Source organism: Felis catus, chromosome C1 (genome assembly GCF_018350175.1).
Source record: "Felis catus isolate Fca126 chromosome C1, F.catus_Fca126_mat1.0, whole genome shotgun sequence".
Classification (NCBI taxonomy): Eukaryota; Metazoa; Chordata; class Mammalia; order Carnivora; family Felidae; genus Felis; species Felis catus.
The window spans coordinates 118884069-118905863 of NC_058375.1; the positions used below are offsets into that span (position 1 = coordinate 118884069).

General features: G+C 42.4%; 1 protein-coding gene across 15 annotated transcripts in view; it reads left to right on the plus strand.

Moving 5' to 3' along the window:
* Window positions 1-21795, plus strand: part of CC1H2orf76 (chromosome C1 C2orf76 homolog) — a 92605-nt gene that overhangs the window by 39268 nt on the left and 31542 nt on the right. For 4 of the 15 annotated variants that reach the window (XM_045033679.1, XM_023259253.2, XM_023259259.2 and 1 more), the window contains one exon: window positions 15631-15775. The exons of 1 other annotated variant lie outside the window; for it this stretch is intronic. In XM_045033679.1, coding sequence (XP_044889614.1) covers window positions 15631-15775 — 145 coding nt within the window. Of the gene's footprint in view, window positions 1-730; window positions 1130-1246; window positions 1382-4550; window positions 4859-13516; window positions 13564-15630; window positions 15776-21795 lie in introns of those variants that run through there. 10 more of the 15 variants (XM_045033675.1, XM_023259250.2, XM_045033676.1 and 7 more) reach the window with 8 other exon arrangements.

A 21795-nucleotide genomic window follows, 5' to 3' on the forward strand; every position in this document is an offset into this window, starting at 1 on the left:
CATCCTGCCTCCCACAACCCCTCCAGTAACCTTCTCTTTGTTCTCCATACTTAAGAGTCTCTTCTGTTTTGTCCCCCTCCCTGTTTTTATATTATTTTTGCTTCCCTTCCCTTATGTTCATCTGTTCTGTGTCTTAAAGTCCTCATATTGAAGTCATATGATATTTGTCTTTCTCTGACTGACTAATTTTGCTTAGCAGAATACCCTCTAGTTCCATCCACGTCGTTGCAAATGGCAAGATTTCATTCTTTTTGATTGCCAAGTAATAATCCGTTGTATATATATACCACATCTTCTTTATCCATTGATCCATCGATGGACATTTGGGCTTTTTCCATACTTTGGCTATTGTTGAAAGTGCTGCTAGAAACATTGGGGTGCATGTGCCCCTGCGAAACAGCATACCTGTATCCTTTGGATAAATTCCCTAGTAGTGCAATTGCTGGGTCGTTGGGTAGTTCTATTTTAATTTTTTGAGGAACCTCCATACCGTTTTCCAGAGTGGCTGCACCAGCTTGCATTCCCACCAGCAATGCAAAAGAGGTCCTCTTTCTCCGCGTCCTGGCCAACATCTGTTATTGCCTGAGTTGTTAATGTCAGCCATTCTGATAGGTGTCAGGTGGTATCTCATTGTGGTTTTGATGTGTATTTCCCTGATGACGAGTGACATTGAGCATTTTTTCATGTGTCAGTTGGCCGTCTGGATGTCTTCTTTGGAGAAGCATCTCTTCATGTCTTTTGCCCATCTCTTCACTGGATTATTTGTTTTTCGGGGAATTGTCCTTCTTCTTAAAGCAGATCTCAGGGTAGAGGGTGAGGGGAAGGACTGGGGGTGCAGAGCAGGAGAGGGGCTCTCTGCCAGGAAGCAAGGCACACTTTTAGTTCCAAGTGGCCTGGTGGCTGTTCATCGTCCAACTTAATGAACATTTCAGTCACCCAGAGCTCTAGATCCTCATTGTGGACATCATTTGTTTAGGCTCTGGGGACTCCTTTGCTGTTCCAACAGCTACAGCCACATTGCCTCTCATCTGAGAGGTGGCGTGCAGCATTGCCAAGGACGGTGAGCCACAGCCAAAGCACCACTGGACAGCTTGTGTCAGTCCTACCCTTTGCTGCTCATCCTCTAAAGGTTAATCAGCCCTTACTCCCCAACACCCACCTCTTGGACAAGAGCATTTGCTGCCAGACCCCAGGGGATCTTCTTATATCCCCAAAGCCCATGAGACCTTTGTCTTTTCTGTTCCAGAAAGCCATGTCTTTGCTAGCGTCCATCGTCAGCAGCAACTGCCAAGAACTGTGAAGAACCTGAAATTTTATCCTAGTTGAAAGCCGACAGTCAGCCCGGTTTGCTGGACGCCGGCAGAAGACATGGTAATCTGGGGTCAGAGACAAAGGACTGTCTCTACACGGCGCAGTTAGCAGCATGAATTGCGTGTTTGTGTCAGCGCCTCTTGGCCCATTTATCCCACGCGGGCAATGCAGAGTGGTCCAGAAAGATGCTGCCCACTCAGTGGGTTTGAGTCATGGCTGTAGAGCCCTGAGTTTAGGAAATCCCAATCTAGGTGCTGGCAGAGAGCATGAGACTCCTGGGTCACGGACAGAGGACTGTAGTACAGCACAGCCAATAGCATGAGTCTCACGTTTGTGTATTTCCTCCTCTTGCCCCATGAGTCTGCGGCTGTAGAACCCTGAGTTGAGGTAATCCAGATTTTTTTTTTAAGTGGTACAAACAAACCTGCCTAACCTTAGCCTGGAAGGGGACTCTCCTTTTGTTCTACTGGACAGTAAACAACTCTGCCCTCTCCTCTGGAGGGAGAGGATGTCTGTGTTTCTAGGCTGTTTACCAGACACACATCTGTGTGTAGATAGTCCAGAATGAAAGCAGCCGTTTCCTCCTAAGATGTGCAAAAGTGCGAGAGATCCCTGGAGAATTGCCTCCCAACGCATTGTACAAGGGTTAACATTCTCACCGAGGGCTGTGAATCAAAAAAAAGTAGAATTGATATTCAGTATACCTTGTTTAAGAAGGAAAGTGTGTGGAATATTCTTTCCAAATAGTTAAGTGTCTAACCCTTTGGGAAACTCGACTGTCCAGGATAGTAGTTCTTAGAGAGTCTTACTTGTCTTGAACAGAGAACCCAAATTGCGATTTTGTGTATTTACCCCAACTTGAGGGTCACAAAGGCAGGTCTGTGGAATTACAGGTGTTGATTTTTCAGGGGGTGATATACTCACGACATTCAACATTTTATTTATTAGAATTGCTTATGACTCTGCCTCAGGAAAGGGCAGGTGCTAATGGCATTATGTAACAGAGTAGTTACAACACTGAGAAGCATTTTTGTAGTCATCAGATTTAGCTGATATTTATTTTGTACTTAAGGTGTTATGTAAACCCCTAAAGAAGAAGACTGTTTTTTTTACCTACCTAACAAATAGTTGAGGTTGGGGTCCCTGGGTGGCTCAGTTGGTTGGGAATCCAACTTTGACTCAGGTTATGATCTCACGGTTCGTGAGTTTGAGCCCCGCGTCGGGCTCTGTGTTGACGGCTCAGAGCCTGGAGCCTGCTTCAGATTCTCTGTCTCCCCCCCTCTCGCCTACTCGCCCTCTGTCTCTCTCTCTCTCTCTCTCTCTCTCTCTCTCTCTCTCTCTCAAAAATAAACATTAAATAAATGGTTGAGGTTAAAAACTTCAAAATCATTCATAAGTTAATACATTGAAAATATGTTTCTCGAATGTCTTATGTCCATGAAAGGTGAATAAACTGAGTTTTCTAATAGTGCTTTGATTTCAGTTATACCACTAAATACTTAGAAGAAAAAGGCCAAGGGGTTTTCAAATGTTTATTTAATCCTCATGTGGTCTTAGTCTATAAATATATTCTTAAGTTCATATTTTAAAAAAATTATGCTTTCGAGAAAATTTAAAGCAAATTCCTGTTCAGTTTTTCTCTTTTTATTGTAATGACCAGCTTTTACTATTTCATTGTTACTGAGATCTATTTTTACAATAAAAGTTGGTTCTCCCTGTGGAGGTTAAAAAAACAAAATATGCTTTTGAAGTAGGCCAGAAGAGATTAAAGTGGAATGAGCCTTTCACTTTTAGTCATAGTCTTCAGTGTGATGTGATTTAATTGATGAACTTCATAAATAGTTCTTATGAACTTTAGTTACACTGAAATATTATATAAAGGTATTAATTTGGCAAGGTTAAGTTCTGTTTAAAAGGTGAACATTTATCATTCGCCATCTTAGCAGGATGCTAGGTGCTCAGTACTTTTAAGATTAATAAAAATAATGAAGGTATTTTTCCCCCCTCCTTCCGGTCTTAGGCACCCCCACCCCCCGACTTTAGTGAAATGACCCATTTGGATGACATTTAGCAATGCATAGGATTATTTACAAGCTTTAAAGCAAACTTGATATATGGCAGCCTTGGTTCTATAATACTTAAATTTAGGAAGTAGATATAACTTTACAAAGATGTTTAGTTTTTCAAAATGATGCACCCTAGGAATCTGTTAAAATTCAAGACGTAATACACCACTTCTCGGAAACGTGCTGGTTGCAGGAAGGAAGGTCGCCCAGTGCCCTCTACTGTCTGGGGGTTATAGATAGAATCTTCCCCTCGTTGACTGCTTCAATGTTGACTGCTTTCATACTCTTAAAGCTTCTAATAGTTAACTCGTTCTGGATTCCATTCTTTTACAAAAAGGTCAAGAGCATGCCTTCTTCAAATGCTTTTAAAGGCACATGTACTTTTTTTTTTTTTTTTTTTTGGTAAGAAAGTCTTCATTATTTGCGTATTCTTTATTTATGAATTCGCCAACTCACTACAATTTATTTGTAACCCTGAAAGCAATACTCAGAGTAGTTTTTTGGTGGAAATAACATGCGCAGAACAGTGAAAAATAGTTCACCAGTGTTCACGCTCCCGGCTGAGGTCAAACAGGGGGACCTTCTTGTTTCGGCTCTCAGGTTGTAAACAAGTGGCTGGTTTACGTTCTGTTTAGTGCCATACTTTTCACATCGTTGTGCTTTTTGTTGGTGAACCCACTCTCCAAAATGGCTACGTGTAGTGCTGAAGTGCAGTCTGGTGTTTCTGAGTGCACGAAGGCTGTGATATGCCCGAAGAAGAAAAATACGTGTATAAGATCAACTTTTTTTTCCCAGACCCGAGTTACAGTGCCGTTGGCTGTGAGCTGAATGTTGATAATAAATCAACAATATAAAAGAGGCATCTTTAAACATCAGCACACATAAAACAAGGTCATATTTTGGTTGCTTGATGAAAGTGTTGTGACCGGACATCCCAGAGACTCATGAGAACCTAACCCTGTATGTCCTTAGGGGCAGTGGTTCAATATTCACTGATTCACTTTCTAGACCTTGTCTACTGCAAATAACCGGAATCGGCTGTAGTAAGTTAGTTAGAGCTGATAGAGATAACTTAAAGTTAACAATCGAGTATTCTGCGAACATGCATGTTTTGTGCTTGTCCTAATGCTAGGCTCTGAGCTTTTATGTACTGTGTCTATTTTTTCACCTCAGGAGCCTGTGCCAACCGGTTTATAGTGCTTCAGCTCGGAATTTTGCCACGAGGAGGGGAGCCGGCTTGGAAGGAGAACAGCTGGCCTTCAGGGAAGCTGGCATGCAGCTTGGCTTGGCTTTCCCTGACCATTCCCTGCTGCATTTCCACCTTTGCTGGTTGTGCTTCTGGAGCCTGGGTCGGAAAAAACAGCTCCGACCTATCCTGTAAGGACCGGGGAATTCTGGTCCAGGAGGGAGGCTGCTGGGCTGCGTCCATTCTTGGCTCTGAATGATGCGCTGGTTACCTGTTAGGGACCTGGGAGCTCCAGGTGAGGGGGTTCCTACACACATTTTGTGTTTGCATCTTTGCTTTCAAGAATTTATTTGTCAGTTGATGGACATTTATTTAAATTTTTTTTTAATTTTTTTTAACATTTATTTATTTATTTATTTATTTATTTATTTTTTCAAAAATTTTTTTTTGTCAACGTTTATTTATTTTTGGGACAGAGAGAGACAGAGCATGAACAGGGGAGGGGCAGAGAGAGAGGGAGACACAGAATCGGAAACAGGCTCCAGGCTCTGAGCCATCAGCCCAGAGCCCGACGCGGGGCTCGAACTCCCGGACCGCGAGATCGTGACCTGGCTGAAGTCGGCCGCTTAACCGACTGCGCCACCCAGGCGCCCCAACATTTATTTATTTTTGAGACAGAGAGAGACAGAGCATGAACAGGGGAGGGGCAGAGAGAGAGGGAGACACAGAATCTGAAGCAGGCCTCAGGCTCTGAGTGGTCAGCACAGAGCCTGACGCGGGGCTCGAACTCATGGACCGTGAGATCATGACCTGAGCCGAAGTCGGCCGCTTAACTGACGGAGCCACCCAGGTGCCCCTAAATTTTTTTTTTTTAAATATGAAGTTTATTGTCAAATTGGTTTCAACACCCTGTGCTTTCAAGAATTTAGTTTGCTTTGGATATGGCTTTTACTTCATGATCCCAAACCAGCTGGGGAAGTACCAGAACAGGTTTTTTTTAGGCAGGGAGGTTTAATGACCTTCCTAAGCCCCAGGCACTGTTATGTTTCTTTTGTCTTGTCTGCCTGCCTTCCTTCCTTCCTTCCTTCCTTCCTTCCTTCCTTCCTTCCTTCCTTCCTTCTCTCATGCCCCTCACCCCTCGGCACTATAACATTTCAAATCCCCACCTTACATCATATAAAATGTACCCATATGCTACATAAAACCTGACATATAATTATGAACAGAGCCGAGTTGCTGTTGAAAGGTTATATGTTGTAGGTATTTGATTAAATGTTAATTTTGACTTTTTAAAACGTTTTCATATTCTGGAATAATAAGGTTTTGTGTTTGTTTTTGTTTTTGTTTTTTTTTAAGGTCTCAAACACTTTCACGGGCTGTGGAAAAGCTCATAGACCCTAGGTACCGTGACTGCGCAGGACTGATAATGGCAGGGTGTCCGTAGGAAAGGCTTCAGATTTTCCTCATTTCCTCAGCCCTTCAGCTGCACATTACTTCTCCTGACATCGTTGGGGGGCTCTGATGTGCCTCAGGCCACACGTATTGCTGGCTCTACAAAAATAAGCCATGGAACCTTCTTTCCCTCAAGGGGCTTGTATGCTGACCCGCTTTAACAGTTGTCTTCCCTGCGGCATGACCCAGTGCTGTGGGCGAGCAGAGGGGCTCTTGGCTCAGCCTGGGGCAGAGGCGGAGCAGCAGAGATGTCCCGGAGCAGGTGGTCTGGACTGAGTTTTGCAGGATGCTTGCTTGCACGGTGAGGCAGAGAGGCGAGGGGCAGAGGGAGTTTGGGGGGAAAGCCGGGGGGGGGTTTGGAAAGGTATGGCAGAGGCTTAGAAACAGCGTGGTATGTGTGGGAAACTATGGGCTGTCAGTGATGCTGGAGTGATACATGGAAGGTGGACTGTGGTGGTGACAGGTAACATCAGAGAGGAGGGAAGGGCTGGGTACCCAGGGCCTTTGTGCCATCTTGGACAAGGTTAGACTCGTCCTGGGCGTGTGACCTACTTCTGGTGCCTGGGCTGCGTGTGCTTCAGATTTATTTGGTGACCCTTAATGCATTATTGGTTGCCTAACTGAGTCTCTAGCCTCGTCTATCCTTGACAGTATTGATAAGTCCTGGGTTGTTTGCTTTTGTCCAGTTATCTCTTAAAAGAAACGGAAATGGCTTCATTTTAAAAATACCTTTTTCTTGGTGCATACCACATGAAAGTAAGCATACAGGGAAACAGCTAAACTTAAAAACACATAATTGTTATTAAAACATCCAGCAATATTAAGAACATATAAAACAGGTAGCAGTCTCTGGTATGTCTACCATTCAGAGATAGCCACTGTCAGCATTTCGGTAAAGCCACTGTCAGCATCTGGACGTCTCGCCGTGCTTATGGAGATACTGCGTACCTGCCGTTTTCTCGCTTGTGTTTATTTTTATTCACTAATATGCCATAGGCAGCTTTCAAAGTTAGTGTCCCTGGAACCATATCGCCCTTAGTGGCTGCAGGGGATTTTATCGTACGGCAGCTGTGTGACACAATTTACTTAACCAGTTCTTCGCCAGTGGGCCTCTAGATGGATTCTAATTTTTGTTAACTGTTGGAAGCACTCTAGTGAAAAACAGCTTCGTTGAATGTACATCTGCATGTACTTACCTTTTCTTAAAATATTTTTCTTGTGAGAAATTTTAAACATAAAAAAATAGGATAGTATGACGAGGCCCCGTATATACCCAGCTTGAGCAGTTGACAATGTTCTAGTTCTACCATTCGTTTTTTTCCCCTCCCCCAAAATTAAGTTTACTTATTTTAAGAGAGAGAGAGACAGAGAGGAGAGAGACAGAGACAGCACAAGCTGGAGAGGGGCAGAGAGAAGGAGAGAGACAGAATCCCAAGCAGTCTCCTTGTCATCAGCACAGAGCCTGATGTGGGGCTCAAACTCACAGATTGTGAGCTTATGACCTGAGCCAAGATCACGAGTTGGATGCTTAACCGACTGCACCACCCAGGTGCCCCTACCATTCTTCTTCTCCTCCTCCTCCTCCTCCTCCTCCTCCTCCTCCTCCTTCTCCTCCTCCTTCTTCTTCTTCTTCTTTCCCCCCAAATCTACCCTCTCATACTTACTTTTCCTCTGTCAGGGTATTTGAAAGCAAATCATTCATACCATTTTGCCTATATATACCTTACTCTTTTTTTTTTAATTTTTTTTTAATGTTTATTTTTGAAAGAGAGAGAGAGAGAGAGAGACAGAATGCAAGTGGGTTAGGGGCAGAGAGAGAGGGAGACACAGAATCGGAAGCAGGCTCCAGGCCCTGAGCTGTCAGCACAGAGCCCGACGCGGGGCTCGAACTCACGAGCCGTGAGATCATGACCCGAGCCGAAGTCGGACACTCAACCAACTGAGCCACCCAGGAGCCCCATACACCTTACTCTTTTAAGATAAAGACTCAGAGGGGGCGCCTGGGTGGCTCAGTCGGTTAAGTGTCCAATTTCGGCTCAGGTCATGATCTCACAGTTTGTGAGTTCGAGCCCTGCGTTGGGCTCTGTGCTGACAGCTCAGAGCCTGGAGCCTACTTCAGATTCTGTATCTCCCTCTGTCCCTCTGCCCCTCCCCTGCTCATGCTCCGTCTCTCAAAAATAAACAAACATTAAAAATAAACATTAAAAAAAATTTAAGATAAGGACTCAAACGTAATATCAAGTAAACAGAACTGACATTAATTCCTAATGAGATCTAATATTATGCAAATCACAACCCATCTAAATGTTGCTTTGGTTGATATATCTCTTTAAGTCACTTTTAATTTATAATTTTCTACCCCTTCTTCATTTCTCATGTTATTTGTTGAAGAAACCAAGTCACTTATTAGGTAGAATGTTCCAGTCTGAACTTGACTGATAGCCTCCTTCTGGTGTCATTGGACGCGTTCTTCTACCTGTCGTGATAGCCCATAAGTGGGAAGTCAGATCTGGAAACTAGCATCATTCATGAGGGTTGATTGTTAGTAAGTTCAGGTGCCATCAGCCCCTGATGTATCTGTTCTAAAGTTTCCCATCAATCTTGTGCCTCGTCATTTTGGCATCCCTTTATGATCTTTCCTTACATTTATTATTTCATAGAATTTTGAAAATGATGATTTTTAGCAACTAATAATTTTGGGATAATTGTAGATTCACATGCAGCTGTTGGAAATGATACAGAGAGCTCCTTTATGCCCTTCACGCAGTTTCTCCCAGTGGTTAATTCCTTGCTTGAGTATATAGTCCAGCATCGCAACCAGGGAATTGATACAATCCATGGATGGTATACAGATTTCACTACTTGTACATGCACATGTATTTAGTTCTGTGCAATTTTATCACACGTATTGATCAATGTGGATAACACCGCAGTCAAGAATCAGAGCATTTTTATCATAAGGCTGTCTTATGCTACCCTCTTATAGCTACACCTGCTCCCTTCTCTCCTCCTTTCCTGACAACACTAATCTGTCCTCCATTTCTGTAATCTTGTCATTATAAGAATGACATATAAATGGAATTCTACAGTATGATACCTTTGTGGTTGGCATTTTTCATTCAGCTTTATTTCCCTGAGATCCATTAAGATTGTTGCACATATTTATAGTCTATCCCTTTTTATTACTGAGTAGTATTTCATGATATGGATATACCACAGTTGGTGTAGCAATTTACGCGTTGAAGGATGTTCGAGTTGTTTCCAGGTTTGGGGTATTACAAATGAATATGCTACGAGCATTCATATTCAGGTTTCTGTGTGAGCATTAAGTTTTCATTTTTCTGGCATAAATGCCCAAGAGTGCGGTTGACAGGACGGATGGTAAGCGCGTGCTTAGTTTTGTAAGAAACTGACCTATTCTTTTCCAGAGTTGCATTCCTACCAGCAGTGAATGAGATCTAGTTTCTCTGCACCCTTCCCAACATTTGGCGTTATCACTATGTTTTATTTTAGCCATTCTGATAGCTATGTAAATCATGATTTTAAAATTCTATCATTCTTCAGGTGCCCGGGTGGCTCAGTCAGTTGACCTTTCATCTTAGGCTCAGGTCATGATCTTGCGGTTCATGGGTTTGAGCCCCGCACTGGGCTTAGTGCTGACAGCTCAGAGCCTGGAGCCTGCTTCAGATTCTGTGTCTTTCTCTCTGCCCCTCCCCCACTCTCACTCTGTCTCTCAAAAATAAATAAATAGAAAAAAAATTTAAAATCCTATCATTCTTTCCTTTTTAGCTATAATTCTTCTAGAAAAAATAACTTTTCTTCATCAGCTGTTTGATAACCGTGAAATGCAGTCTGTATAAGAAAAGCATAAAATTTGATTATTTTTCTCATTTCTATGCCCCATCCCACCTTGGTAAACCAATTTTCAGAAAAACAAGTGCCATGTTAACTCCCAGAGTGACTGGCCTTTTAAAAGTATCATTATGAACTCATGGATTTATAAAATATTTGATGTGATAATTTTCTCGGGGTAGATTAGAAGAGAAATTGCCATGTCAGAGGGCAGGTAAACTAAAAATTTTGATTGCCTCACTCGTCTCCAGAAAGGCTGTGCCCATTTTATGTTGTTACCCATAGTGTATAAAAGTATTTCTCCACATCCTTGCCAACACTGGTTTGGCCACTTTTTAAAATTTTTAAACATTTTACCAATCTGATGGCAAAATTGTTATCTTACTGTTTCTATTTGCGATTTGTCAGTTACTAGTAAAGTTGATCAACTTTTCACATTATTGGCTTTGTAAAGATAACCAAGTACCTTTACCCATGTTTCTACCAAGATATTGGTCTTTTCTGACATATTTCTGTTGTTATACCTATCAGCCTTTTTCTGGATGGTTGCTGATTTTTATTCAGTTAGGAAGGGCTTTCTTACCTTAAGATTATAAAAATATGTGCCCATTTTTCTTGTGCCTGTCTATGGTTTTTAATTTTTTTTTCAACGTTTATTTATTTTTTTTGAGACAGAGAGAGACAGAGCATGTTTGCGCCACCCAGGCACCCCAATGGTTTTACAGTTAAATGTAAATTTTGTTCCTTATATGATTTATTTTTATATAAGGAGTGAGGTAAGAATGTAGCCTTACTTTTCTCCAAATGTCTGACCATTCTCCTAATGCCATTTGTTAAATAAACTATCTTTTCCCCAGTAATGTAAAATACCACTTGTATCTTGTACCAAATTCTCTAACCTAGAGTCTGTTTCTGAGTTTTCTGTTGTGTGCCACCGATTTGCCAGGTCTTCCTGCTTCATTATCACAGCTTAAATTGCTTAAGTTAATTAAATTACTTAAGTTGTCCCTTTAACATTTTTACTCTTGACTTTTGTAAGAATATGAATCATACCAGCTTATTCATGTATTACTATTATATGCCTGTTGCTTTATAATGTGTTTCAATACTTGGTGCTTTTTTTCATTTTTTATGACTTTGATGACCAAGCTCACAAATTTATTCTTTCCGATAGATTTTAGAAATATCTGTGACATGTTTCTAGAGCACCTTTTATACTTTGATTGAGATTTTATTCAGTTTATAGAATAATTTAGGGGAGGATTGATTTTTTTACAGCTTTGAGCCTTCATAGTTAAGAACATGGTCATTTCATTTATTCAGATCTTTTGTCTGCCCTTGAGGATTTTTTATTAATTTATTCCCAAGTGTATTGTTTTGGTTTCTCTGTCCCTTCAGTGGAATGTCTTTTAAATTTGACGAGATTCATTTTTTTTTTTTTTAAGTAGGTTGAACCTCTGGGAAAATGTCACGTTTTGTAATCTGTAATATTAGCTTTCTAAACTGGCTCTTCACTATGTCTGCATTCCTAAACCAACAAGCTGTAATTCCCGCAGTCCTTAAAACAAATCTGGAAATGGCTGGTTTCTGACAGTAGCTGTTATTCTTTAGTTACTGATACAAATAACAACAAATTTCCCGTGAAGATGGCAATGCATTGTGGACCAAATTAGATATGAATGCAGACTTGCAATTTCAGCTATTTAAGTATGACTTTTGGGAAGCTTTGTATTAAGGGAAAGAAACAAACCTGTAATTATAAAACAGTTTCATAAGGCATGCATGTGCCAGCCTGCCCAGCCTCCTTAGACCATTTACACGATTCATTTATGACACCTGGGAATCTAGGCTCTTCTGCTGCTGTCTAAATGAGCTGCCTTTATGTCCAACCCTATTTTATCCCAAGTTGACTATTGCTAAAAGCAGCTACCACTATTCATTGAGATTCTACTGTGTGGGATCCAACTTTGTGTTACAGCAAAGAGGTAGAGATGGTTTTTAGTTAGTTCTGTCTGTCTCTAAACTCTTCGGGCACTTGGACTACTCTGTCGGGCTTCCTGGCATGTGTGTCTTGCATGTGTGCGGGTGTGGTTTGGAGGGCTTCTTTGTTGTGGGAGCTTGATGACAGGAGGAAGAAGTAGTCATGCTTTTAACAAACCTGCTAACGCTGCTTCTAAAATACAGAAATTTTAGATGCATTTTACTCAGTTGATTGAGCATCCACCTTCGGCTCAGGTCTTGATCTCACGGTTCATGGGCTCAGGCCCCGCATCAGGCTCTGTGCTGACAGCTCAGAGCTGCTTCGAATTCTTTGTTTCCCTCTCTCCCTGCCCCTCCCCCACTCACTCTCTGTCTCTATCTCTCTGTCTCTCTCAAAAATAAACAAACATAAAAAAAAATACAGGGCTCTTTTATAATATCCCTTTTTTTTTTTTTAAGGAGTTTGCTTTATTAAGTACTTCAGTATATTTTAAATTGTAATTTTGTGGATGTCTGCTGAAGTGCTATTACTTGGTAGAATTCTTGGATCAGAATTTGGGTGGGGGCATTGTAATCCAGTTTAAGAAGAAATAATGTCATAGCTAATATTGGAATTATCAAAAGATTTGTTAATTTTTTTATGTTTATTTTTGAGAAAGAGAGCGAGCTTGAGTGGGGGAGGGGCAGAGAGAGAGGGAGACACAGAATCCGAAGCAGGCTCCAGGCTCTGAGCTGTCAGCACAGAGCCCGACACGGGACTCAAACTCACGGACCGTGAGAGCATGACCCGAGCTGAAGTGGAACATTTAACTGACTGAGCCACCCAGGTGCCCCAAAAGATTTGTTAATTTAAGGCCATTAACCACTATGCAAGACTATAAAGTGAATCCTTAACTTTATTTTAGGGGGAGAAAATAATTTTCAGTTCATTAAGAACCATTCATTTAAATATAAACAATATTAGTTATAAATTATGTATTAAAGCAGCTTGAACCTTAACTTTTCATATATAATGGTCTATATATTCCCTCAACCTTAGTAAAATGTTGTATCAGCATTTTATGATGCAGAAAGACTTTCTAGGCCAAATTAGTGTAGCTTGTGGTGTATATTATGAAGGAGTCCAAACACATTAAAAGGTGTAAAGAATAACGTATGACCCATATACCGAACACATTGCCTAAAGTATAAACTTCTACCAATGTAAGTGGTCTGTGTACTTCTTTCATACTGCATACTCCTTCCTTTGGCTCAGAGATAACAATTATTTCATTTTTAAACGTAATACAAGCTATGTGTTTTTTTTAAATTTTTTTTATTTAAGTAATTTTTTTTCAATATATGAAATTTATTGTCAAATTGGTTTCCATACAACACCCAGTGCTCATCCCAAAAGGTGCCCTCCTCAACACCCATCACCCACCCTCCCCTCCCCTCCCCTCCCTCCCACCCCCCATCAACCCTCAGTTCGTTCTCAGTTGTTTTTTTTTTTAATTTTTTTTTTCAACGTTTATTTATTTTTGGGACAGAGAGAAACAGAGCATGAACGGGGGAGGGGCAGAGAGAGAGGGAGACACAGAATCGGAAACAGGCTCCAGGCTCTGAGCCATCAGCCCAGAGCCCGATGCGGGGCTCGAACTCACGGACCGCGAGATCGTGACCTGGCTGAAGTCGGACGCTTAACCGACTGCGCCACCCAGGTGCCCCCGTTCTCAGGTTTTAAGAGTCTCTTATGCTTTGGCTCTCTCCCACTCTAACCTCTTTTTTTTTTTTTTTTTCCTTCCCCTCCCCCATGGGTTTCTGTTAAGTTTCTCAGGATCCACATAAGAGTGAAAACATATGGCATCTGTCTTTCTCTGTATGGCTTATTTCACTTAGCATCACACTCTCCAGTTCCATCCACGTTGCTACAAAGGGCCATATTTCATTCTTTCCCATTGCCACGTAGTACTCCATTGTGTATATAAACCATAATTTCTTTATCCATTCATCAGTTAATGGACATTTAGACTCTTTCCATAATTTGGCTATTGTTGAGAGTGCTGCTGTAAACACTGGGGTACAAGTGCCCCTATGCATCAGCACTCCTGTATCCCTTGGGTAAATTCCTAGCAGTGCTACTGCTGGGTCATAGGGTAGGTCTATTTTTAATTTTTTGAGGAAACAAGCTATGTTTTTGAACTTTGCATAAATGGTAATGTGCTCTGACTCTTCAGCAACTTGCTTTCTTTTTGTTTGCCATAATATATATTTTTAAAAGTTTATTTATTTTGAGAGAGAGAGCACAAGTGGGGATCGGATGGGGAGAGAAGGAGAAAGAATCCTAAGCAGGCTCTGCACTGTCAGCACAGAGCCCTATGTGGGGCTTGAACCCACGAACTGTGAGATCATGACCTGAGCTGGAGTTGGACACTTAACCGACTGAGCCACCCAGCTGCCCCTCTGTTTGCCATAATATTTTTGAGATTCATTTATGTTGGTGTGTATAGTCCATTTATTTTTAGTGGCTATACTGTTTCACTGTTTCATAGTTTACTTACCTCTTCTGTTGATGGACATTTTGTTTCCAGTTTTTGGAATTAATAAACAATGTTCTTTTGCACATATTTGGGAGGTTCCCTCAGGTACCTATGAATGAAATTGCTGGATTGAAAGGAGCATATATCTTCAGTTTGACTAAATATTGCCAGATTGTCTCCAAAAGTGTACCTGTTTGGGATGCCCACCTTCCCTGATTAAATTCTCATTGCTCTACACCCTTGCCGACACTAGATATTATCAGATTTTTTAGTCTGTTAGTTCAGTAAGTGATCTCATTATTTTGAATTTCTCTGATTACTAGGGAGGTTAGATGTCTAATGTGTAGTATTACAGGTGTTTTCCCCCAAATACAATTGTATATTACGGCTGCAAATTGTATGCAGAGTTGAAAGCATGAAGTACTTATTACTGGATAGAAGTAGACCATAATTCTCTCATTAGATCATGAGCAACTCTGCAGATTTTTGAGGAGGAAATAATTTGGTGTGATTTTCTGGTAGCGTATGAGAGCATGGACTTTGGAACAGGTAAACAAGGGAGCCACGATTCAGGCATCAGTTTGGAATTAAACGTGGCTCCGTTATTTACCTGCTTTACGGCCTTGGGCAATTTGTGCAGTCTCTCCAAGTCTGTCTCCTCACCTTTAAAATCAGTGTAATACCTCATGGTTTGATGATAGAGTTAGGGGCGATGGCATTAACAGCTGGCACGTAGCACGAGCATGTAGTTTTAGAATGAGGCGAACGTGCTTAAACAATAGTGTGAAAGAGGGAAAACACCACAGCAGAAAATGAAATCAGCACTGAAATCTGGCAGCAGCTGTGAGATTAAACCGCGACGTATCGTTAGCTGACTCTGTCTCAGGACCAAGCGAGGGGACGACTGGCACAGCAAATCCCATTCAGTCATGTCTATGCCATGCGTCCATTTGGAAACCCCACTTCTTCCCGTACACCCACCCACACACCTGTGTCACTTGTGTTCCTCTGGGCCCTGTTCGTTTTGTGCCAATCAGGACATCAGTGACTGTGACAGAGCTGTCCAGGGTCACAGTGGACAGACGGGGGTAACCTTGGGACCCTTTTGGGTGCCCGGGATCTGGCCTGGGTTTGGGGACTCCGTCAGTAACCATGCAGCGTGGGAACGATGGCCGGGCGCCCTGGAGCTGATGGTGGAAATGCACGCTTGTTGGGTAATTGTGAATGGATGTTATTCAGACTGTTCTCATGTCCCTCGCCACAGGAATTTCTCCGCATGGCTTCCAGAGAAGTGACCGTTACAGTACGCCTCATTCGTTCTTTTGAGCATCGCAATTTCAAACCTATAGTGTATCATGGAGTTAATTTGGACCAAACTACAAAGGAATTTATAGTATTTCTAAAGCAAGGTATGAGATGTCTTAATCATTTCAGTTTATCAATATTTTGAGAAAAATAGTTGACTACTATATTGATGGTAATCTTTTAAAACTACTTTGAAAGATATTAATTTAGGTTCTCAGCCAGGTGCTAGGCCAGCTCCTGGTCTGGGCTTTGGCATCAGCCAGAATATCTTCCCAAGGCTCTTTGGGCATTGCGTGTGCCCTCCTCGGGAATCATTACCCTCATGTTTGGCTTCTTCCTCCCCCTCCCGCCTTTTTTTTTTTTTTTTTAAAGTGTATTTATTTAAATTGAGAGAGGGAGAGAGAGCCTCTGCAGGGAAGGGGCAGAGACAGAGGGAGACAGAAAGAGAGAGAATCCCAAGCAGGCTGTGTATGTACTGTTAGCGCAGAGCCTGACGTGGGGCTCGAACTCACAAACCATGAAATCATGATCTGAGCTGAAACCAGGAGTCGGATGCTTAACCGAGCAAGCCACCCAGGTGCCACTTCCTCCCCCCCGTTTTTTTAATTAAAAAAACTTAAGATCTCGGTTTGTTTGTGGTGGGCTTATGGATTTGGAGATTGATTAACAAGGGAACGCGGTGTAGCTCATGGCGTTACCTGGCTGAGCACACAGAGGGCCTCATGGGGAGCATGCTCGGAAGGTGGCAGGCCTCCGTCTTTATAGCCGGAAAATCATGAGTGCTGTGGGTCAGTGTGATCATAGAAATGACAGCCAGACCAACTGGTGTTCGTTTTTCATTTTGAGCTTGACGTTCGATAGGCATGAAGTCAGTGAAGGCTTTTTGTAGGACCTCAATGGGTTTCTAACCCCTGTTTTTAATTATTGAAGTGTTCCGATCATCAACATTTGATAAAACTTCTAGAATAAGCTTTTATTATTTTAATTGAAGTCTAATTTATATATGATGTAATGGACAGATTACATACAGTTCCCTGAGTTTTGACAAATGTATCACTTTATATCCAACTTAATTTTTTTTTTTTTTTTACTTTGACATAATTTCAGACACAGAGAAGTTTCAAAACTAGGACAGAGAATTCCTAGATGCTCTCACAGAGGTTCCTGAAGTGTTAGTGGTTTGTTACATTTTTTTTTAACCTTAGCCTCCCCTCCCCTCCACCTTTGTCTCCTTTTCTCCCTTTTCTCTCTTACTGAACTTACCCCTTCATTTTTTTTCTTTCTGAACCATTTAGAAGTATATTGCTGACATGAGTCTCCTTTATCTCTAAGTATTTAAGTGTATATTTCCTAAAAGCAAGAAATTCTCGTACATAATTACAGTACAATGATCAAAATCAGGAACTTAACACTGAAATATAGCAAAAGAAAATTCAAGGGCACATGCTACATTCAATTCCTTTAATCTGACTTTTTTTTTTTTTTTTAAGTTTATTTATTTTTGAGACAGAGAGAGACAGAGCATGAACGGGGGAGGAGCAGAGAGAGAGGGAGACACAGAATCGGAAGCAGGCTCCAGGCTCTCGGCCATCAGCCCAGAGCCCGACGCGGGGCTCAAACTCACGGACTGCGAGATCGTGACCTGACCTGAAGTCGGATGCTCAACTGACTGAGCCACCCAGGCGCCCTTGACTTTTTTTTTTTTAATGTTTATTTTTCTTTTTGAGAGAGAGAGAGAGACAGAGTGTGAGCAGGGAAGGAGCAGAAAGAGAGGGAGACCCAGACAGAATGTGAAGCAGGCTCCAGGCTCCGAGCTATCAGCACAGAGCCCGACGTGTGGCTTGAACTCACGAGCCATGAGATCATGGCCTGAGCCGAAGTCGGACGCTTAGCCGACTGAGCCCCCCAGGCTCCCCTGACATTGTGATTCCTTTAGTCTGCAGTCTTCATCACGTTGGCAGCTTTTTTTTTTTAATTTTTTTTTAATGTTTATTTATTTTTTAGAGAAAGACAGAGTATGAGCGGGGGAGGGGCACAGAGAGAGGGAGGCACAGAATCCGAAGTAAGTTCCAGGCTCCGAGCTGTCAGCACAGAGCCCGACGCGGGGCTTGAACTCACAAACCGTGAGATCATGACCTGAGCCGAAGTCAGATGCTTAACCAACTGAGCCACCCAGGCATCCCACGTTGGCAGCTTTGAATAGCACGGGCCACTTGTTTTATAGAGTGCATCTGGGTTGGATTTTTCTGGTGTCTTCTCACAGTTGGGTTTAGGTTCTATGTTTGGCAGAGCAGTCCCGGACGTGATGCAGGCTTCTCTGTGCATCACACCAGGAGGTTCCACTGTCCCTCAACACCAGTACTGGCCATGGTAACTCTGATCAGTTGGTTGGAGTGGAGTCTGTCAGGTTTCTCCACTGCAAATTTTAATCATAATCAAAAAGTAGTTTGTAGGGATATATTCTGAGGCCATGTGAATATCCTGTTACTTCTCAAACTTTGATCCACCAGTTTAGTATTCTTTGATGATTCTTGCCGGGATCAGTGATTATGATGATAATTGGCAAATGGTGATTTTTCCTATTCTGTCCTTCCTCTTACATATGGTAGTTGTTTTTCTCCACTAAGGAACAGCCCCCACCTCCGCCATCCCATTTATTTATTTAATCATTAATCATATCACTGTGGACTCACAGATTCTTACTTTAGTCAGAGGATTATAATTCTTTACTCTCATTATTTATTTTGTTGATTTTTAAAAATTTTTAAAAATTTATTTTATTATTTTTTTTAACGCTTATTCATTATTGAGAGAGAGACAGAGCATGAGCAGGGGAGGGACAGAGAAGGGGGGAAATACAGAATCTGAACCAGGCTCCAGGCTCCGAGCTGTCAGCACAGAGCCTGACACGGGGCTCGAACTCACGAACCATGAGATCATGACTTGAGCCGAAGTCGGATGCCCAACCAACTGAGCCACCCAGGCGCCCCTCATTATTTATTTTGATGCTCCAGGTATCCCCATTTTGGCTGGTGACAGACCCTTCCATCGGGCCCCAGGCCCTTCTAACACGTCCCCATCATTCTCTGAGCACTTCTTTACTTTTTTGGTACAAGGTGTCCCAGACTTGTCCTGTTCTTTCCCTGCTTCAGCCCTGGAAGCAACTATCTCTCTGAGGAGTTCTGATTCCGTTACTGGAGAATGATATTGCAAAACCAGTATCTTGGTTTATACATATGCAGTGGAAATGTATATAGCTAAGTTTCTAAAATGTGGTAAATTCCTTTTTTTTTTTTTCCCCACCATCATCAGTATTTTATTTATCCCTCACTGCTCTGAACACACATGTTGTCTCACACAGATGAGGACACCAGTCAGGACTGCAGTGCAGGTTGATTCATTTTTCCATACCTTCCCCCCTCCCCCCCACAGCCTGGGATGGAGTCCCAGCTGGCCCTGTCCCAGAACATGCCAGATGTGGTCAGACTCTGGGCAAGGCCAGGTATCTGGCAGACCAGCCTCTTCGGGATCAGCGGTCTCCACTCAGGGGGCCTTCTTCCATCAGGCTGGGTCTGAGCCTAGAGCGCATGCTCCAAATCCAAAATGTGGTGAATTCTTGACATTGTACTTCCTGATTGACTTTGTAAATCTTCTCAACTCTTCTCCCTCACATCTCCCCCGACCTCTAATTTTGGGAGTTTTACTACTCAGTATTACCTGTATAGGTCAAGGTGGGCGACATATACAGAAGACAGACCAGTCAGTTGGCTTCGTAGTGACTGTGAAAGATTTCATGAGAACATAATTGTTCGTGAAAGTAACTACAGGCTGACGTATAGAGTTATGTGTTGTTGTTGTTGCTGTGTTTTTAATTCTTAGGGGGGAGTTGAGAGTTGGCACTAACATATTGCCAATTGCAGAGTGTCCTGCTTTTGGAAAAGATAACACCAAAAAGCATATTTGGGTTTTGAAGTAAAAACAAACCCCTACATTGCTTACTTTAAAACCTGTCTCGGGGCGCCTGGGTGGCGCAGTCGGTCAAGCGTCCGACTTCAGCCAGGTCACGATCTCGCGGTCCGTGAGTTCGAGCCCCGCGTCAGGCTCTGGGCTGATGGCTCGGAGCCTGGAGCCTGTTTCCGATTCTGTGTCTCCCTCTCTCTCTGCCTCTCCCCCGTTCATGCTCTGTCTCTCTCTGTCCCAAAAATAAATAAACGTTGAAAAAAAAAATTAAAAAAAAAAAATAAATAAATAAAAATAAAACCTGTCTGTGTGTTATGGCTGACAGCGTTTCTTAGTGTTGACCTTGTAAGCGCTCTGATGTTCTTGGTACGGTGCAGGATAGGTTCTTCCTGAAGTCCTTGACAATGAGGTGTGATCTTCAGGCTGCTGCAGTGGCAGAAAGAGACATAGTCCCCCCGGGGTCACTGTACTCTTCTCCTTCTAGGTACCCTAGGACGCCTTCTCCGTTAGAGCAGCAGTACCGATCACAGCTCGGTGCTCGGCCTCGCCTTCCCACATCTTTTACCCGTGTTAGTAACAACATGGCCGCTGCTTGTTTTCGTTTGTTGGGGTAGGACACGTGCAGGTGGGACTCTAAAAGGTGAACTTTTGGGGTGTGGGCTCTGTGCCCAAGCCTATCCGATTGGAAGCACTGTGGAACCTCTCTGAAAGGTCGGTGGGCCACCTGTCTACCTTTTACAGTTTTGTATGTGACGAAGACCAAAGAGTTTATTTCTGGGGAATTTTTCAAGTAATAATGATAACCAGCTTTGTATGTGGTCCTGTGCTCGGAGCTTAAACTAGGTGATCTCATTTCATCCTCACAGAATCCTTCTAAAGTGGGATCGGTTATGTCCTCATCTTACAGGTGAACCAGCTGAGGGACAGAGAGGTTAACACACTTGCCTGCGGTGACGTGGCTCATAAAAGCCAAAGCTGCAGTTCGACACAGGCAGTTTAACTGTACAACGTGTGCTCTTAAACACCGCGCTAAGTTGCCTCCTTTCTGTTCTCCTGCCTCACTTGCTGAGGTGGGATCTCTGAGCTAAATGGACCCACTGTCAGTGAGTCTTTACATGGAGTTCACCTTGCGCTAGCGTTTTGAACATGGACAGCGAGCAGAGAGGTTTGCCACCGTGGCACAATGAATTTTGCACACAGCCAAAAGTGGTCATTGTGATGAATGATCTCTTGGGGTTATTTAAAACATTTTTTTAAATGTTTATTCATTTTTTAGAGAGAGAGAGTGAGAGTCGGGGAGGGGCAAAGAGAGAGGGAGACACAGAATCCGAAGCAGGCTTCAGGCTCTGAGCCATCAGCACAGAGCCTGATGCGGGGCTTGAACTCACTAGCCATGAGATCATGACCTGAGCTGAAGTCGGATGCTTAACCGACTGAGCCACGCTTGCGTGCCATGAATTTTTGGGGTTATTTTAGATGACTTCTTGCCTTTCTAACTGTTCTTCACTTTTTTGCCGTCCTTCATCTAGTCTCCTGCCTTGTCTCTGTATTTCTCCCTCAGCCAAGGAGCTTTGGTTAAATTGGATTCATTCTCCATTGACAATCACTGTTCCACAACATCATGCTATTAAAACCTAAAGTTATATAAATGCAGTAAATATAAGCTCATTTATTTATAAATAAGTATATAAATACAGAAGATTATATTTATGTATGAGTTTATAAATAAAATAAACCTGTTATTAACATATGGGGGATGGATGTTATTCAGATATTCTGATCACAGAGATACTGTATATACTACCTTATATAGATGACTTTCTAGATTCAGAATAGTGTCCAAACCAGCTATCTAGCTAATATAAGACCTTTTAATCAATCTTTGATTTGGAAGCATTTAAATATTTTGTAACACGTGAGACCTTCTAAATGTAAAATCATTTCACCCACAAAACAGAAAAAAGCTGTGGAGGGTTTGTCCAGACTTGCAGTTCAGAACTCCTTCATCCCTCGTATACCATCTCGGTATGTATGTGTGTTTTGAGTACTTTCTTACTTTCTGGTACTATAAGATGCTTCAGGCTCATTGTGTAGATTTCCTGTCCCTGTCCCAGAATCAGCCATTTCTCAAAGGATCCCTGGTCCCTGAACACAGATCTGGGTG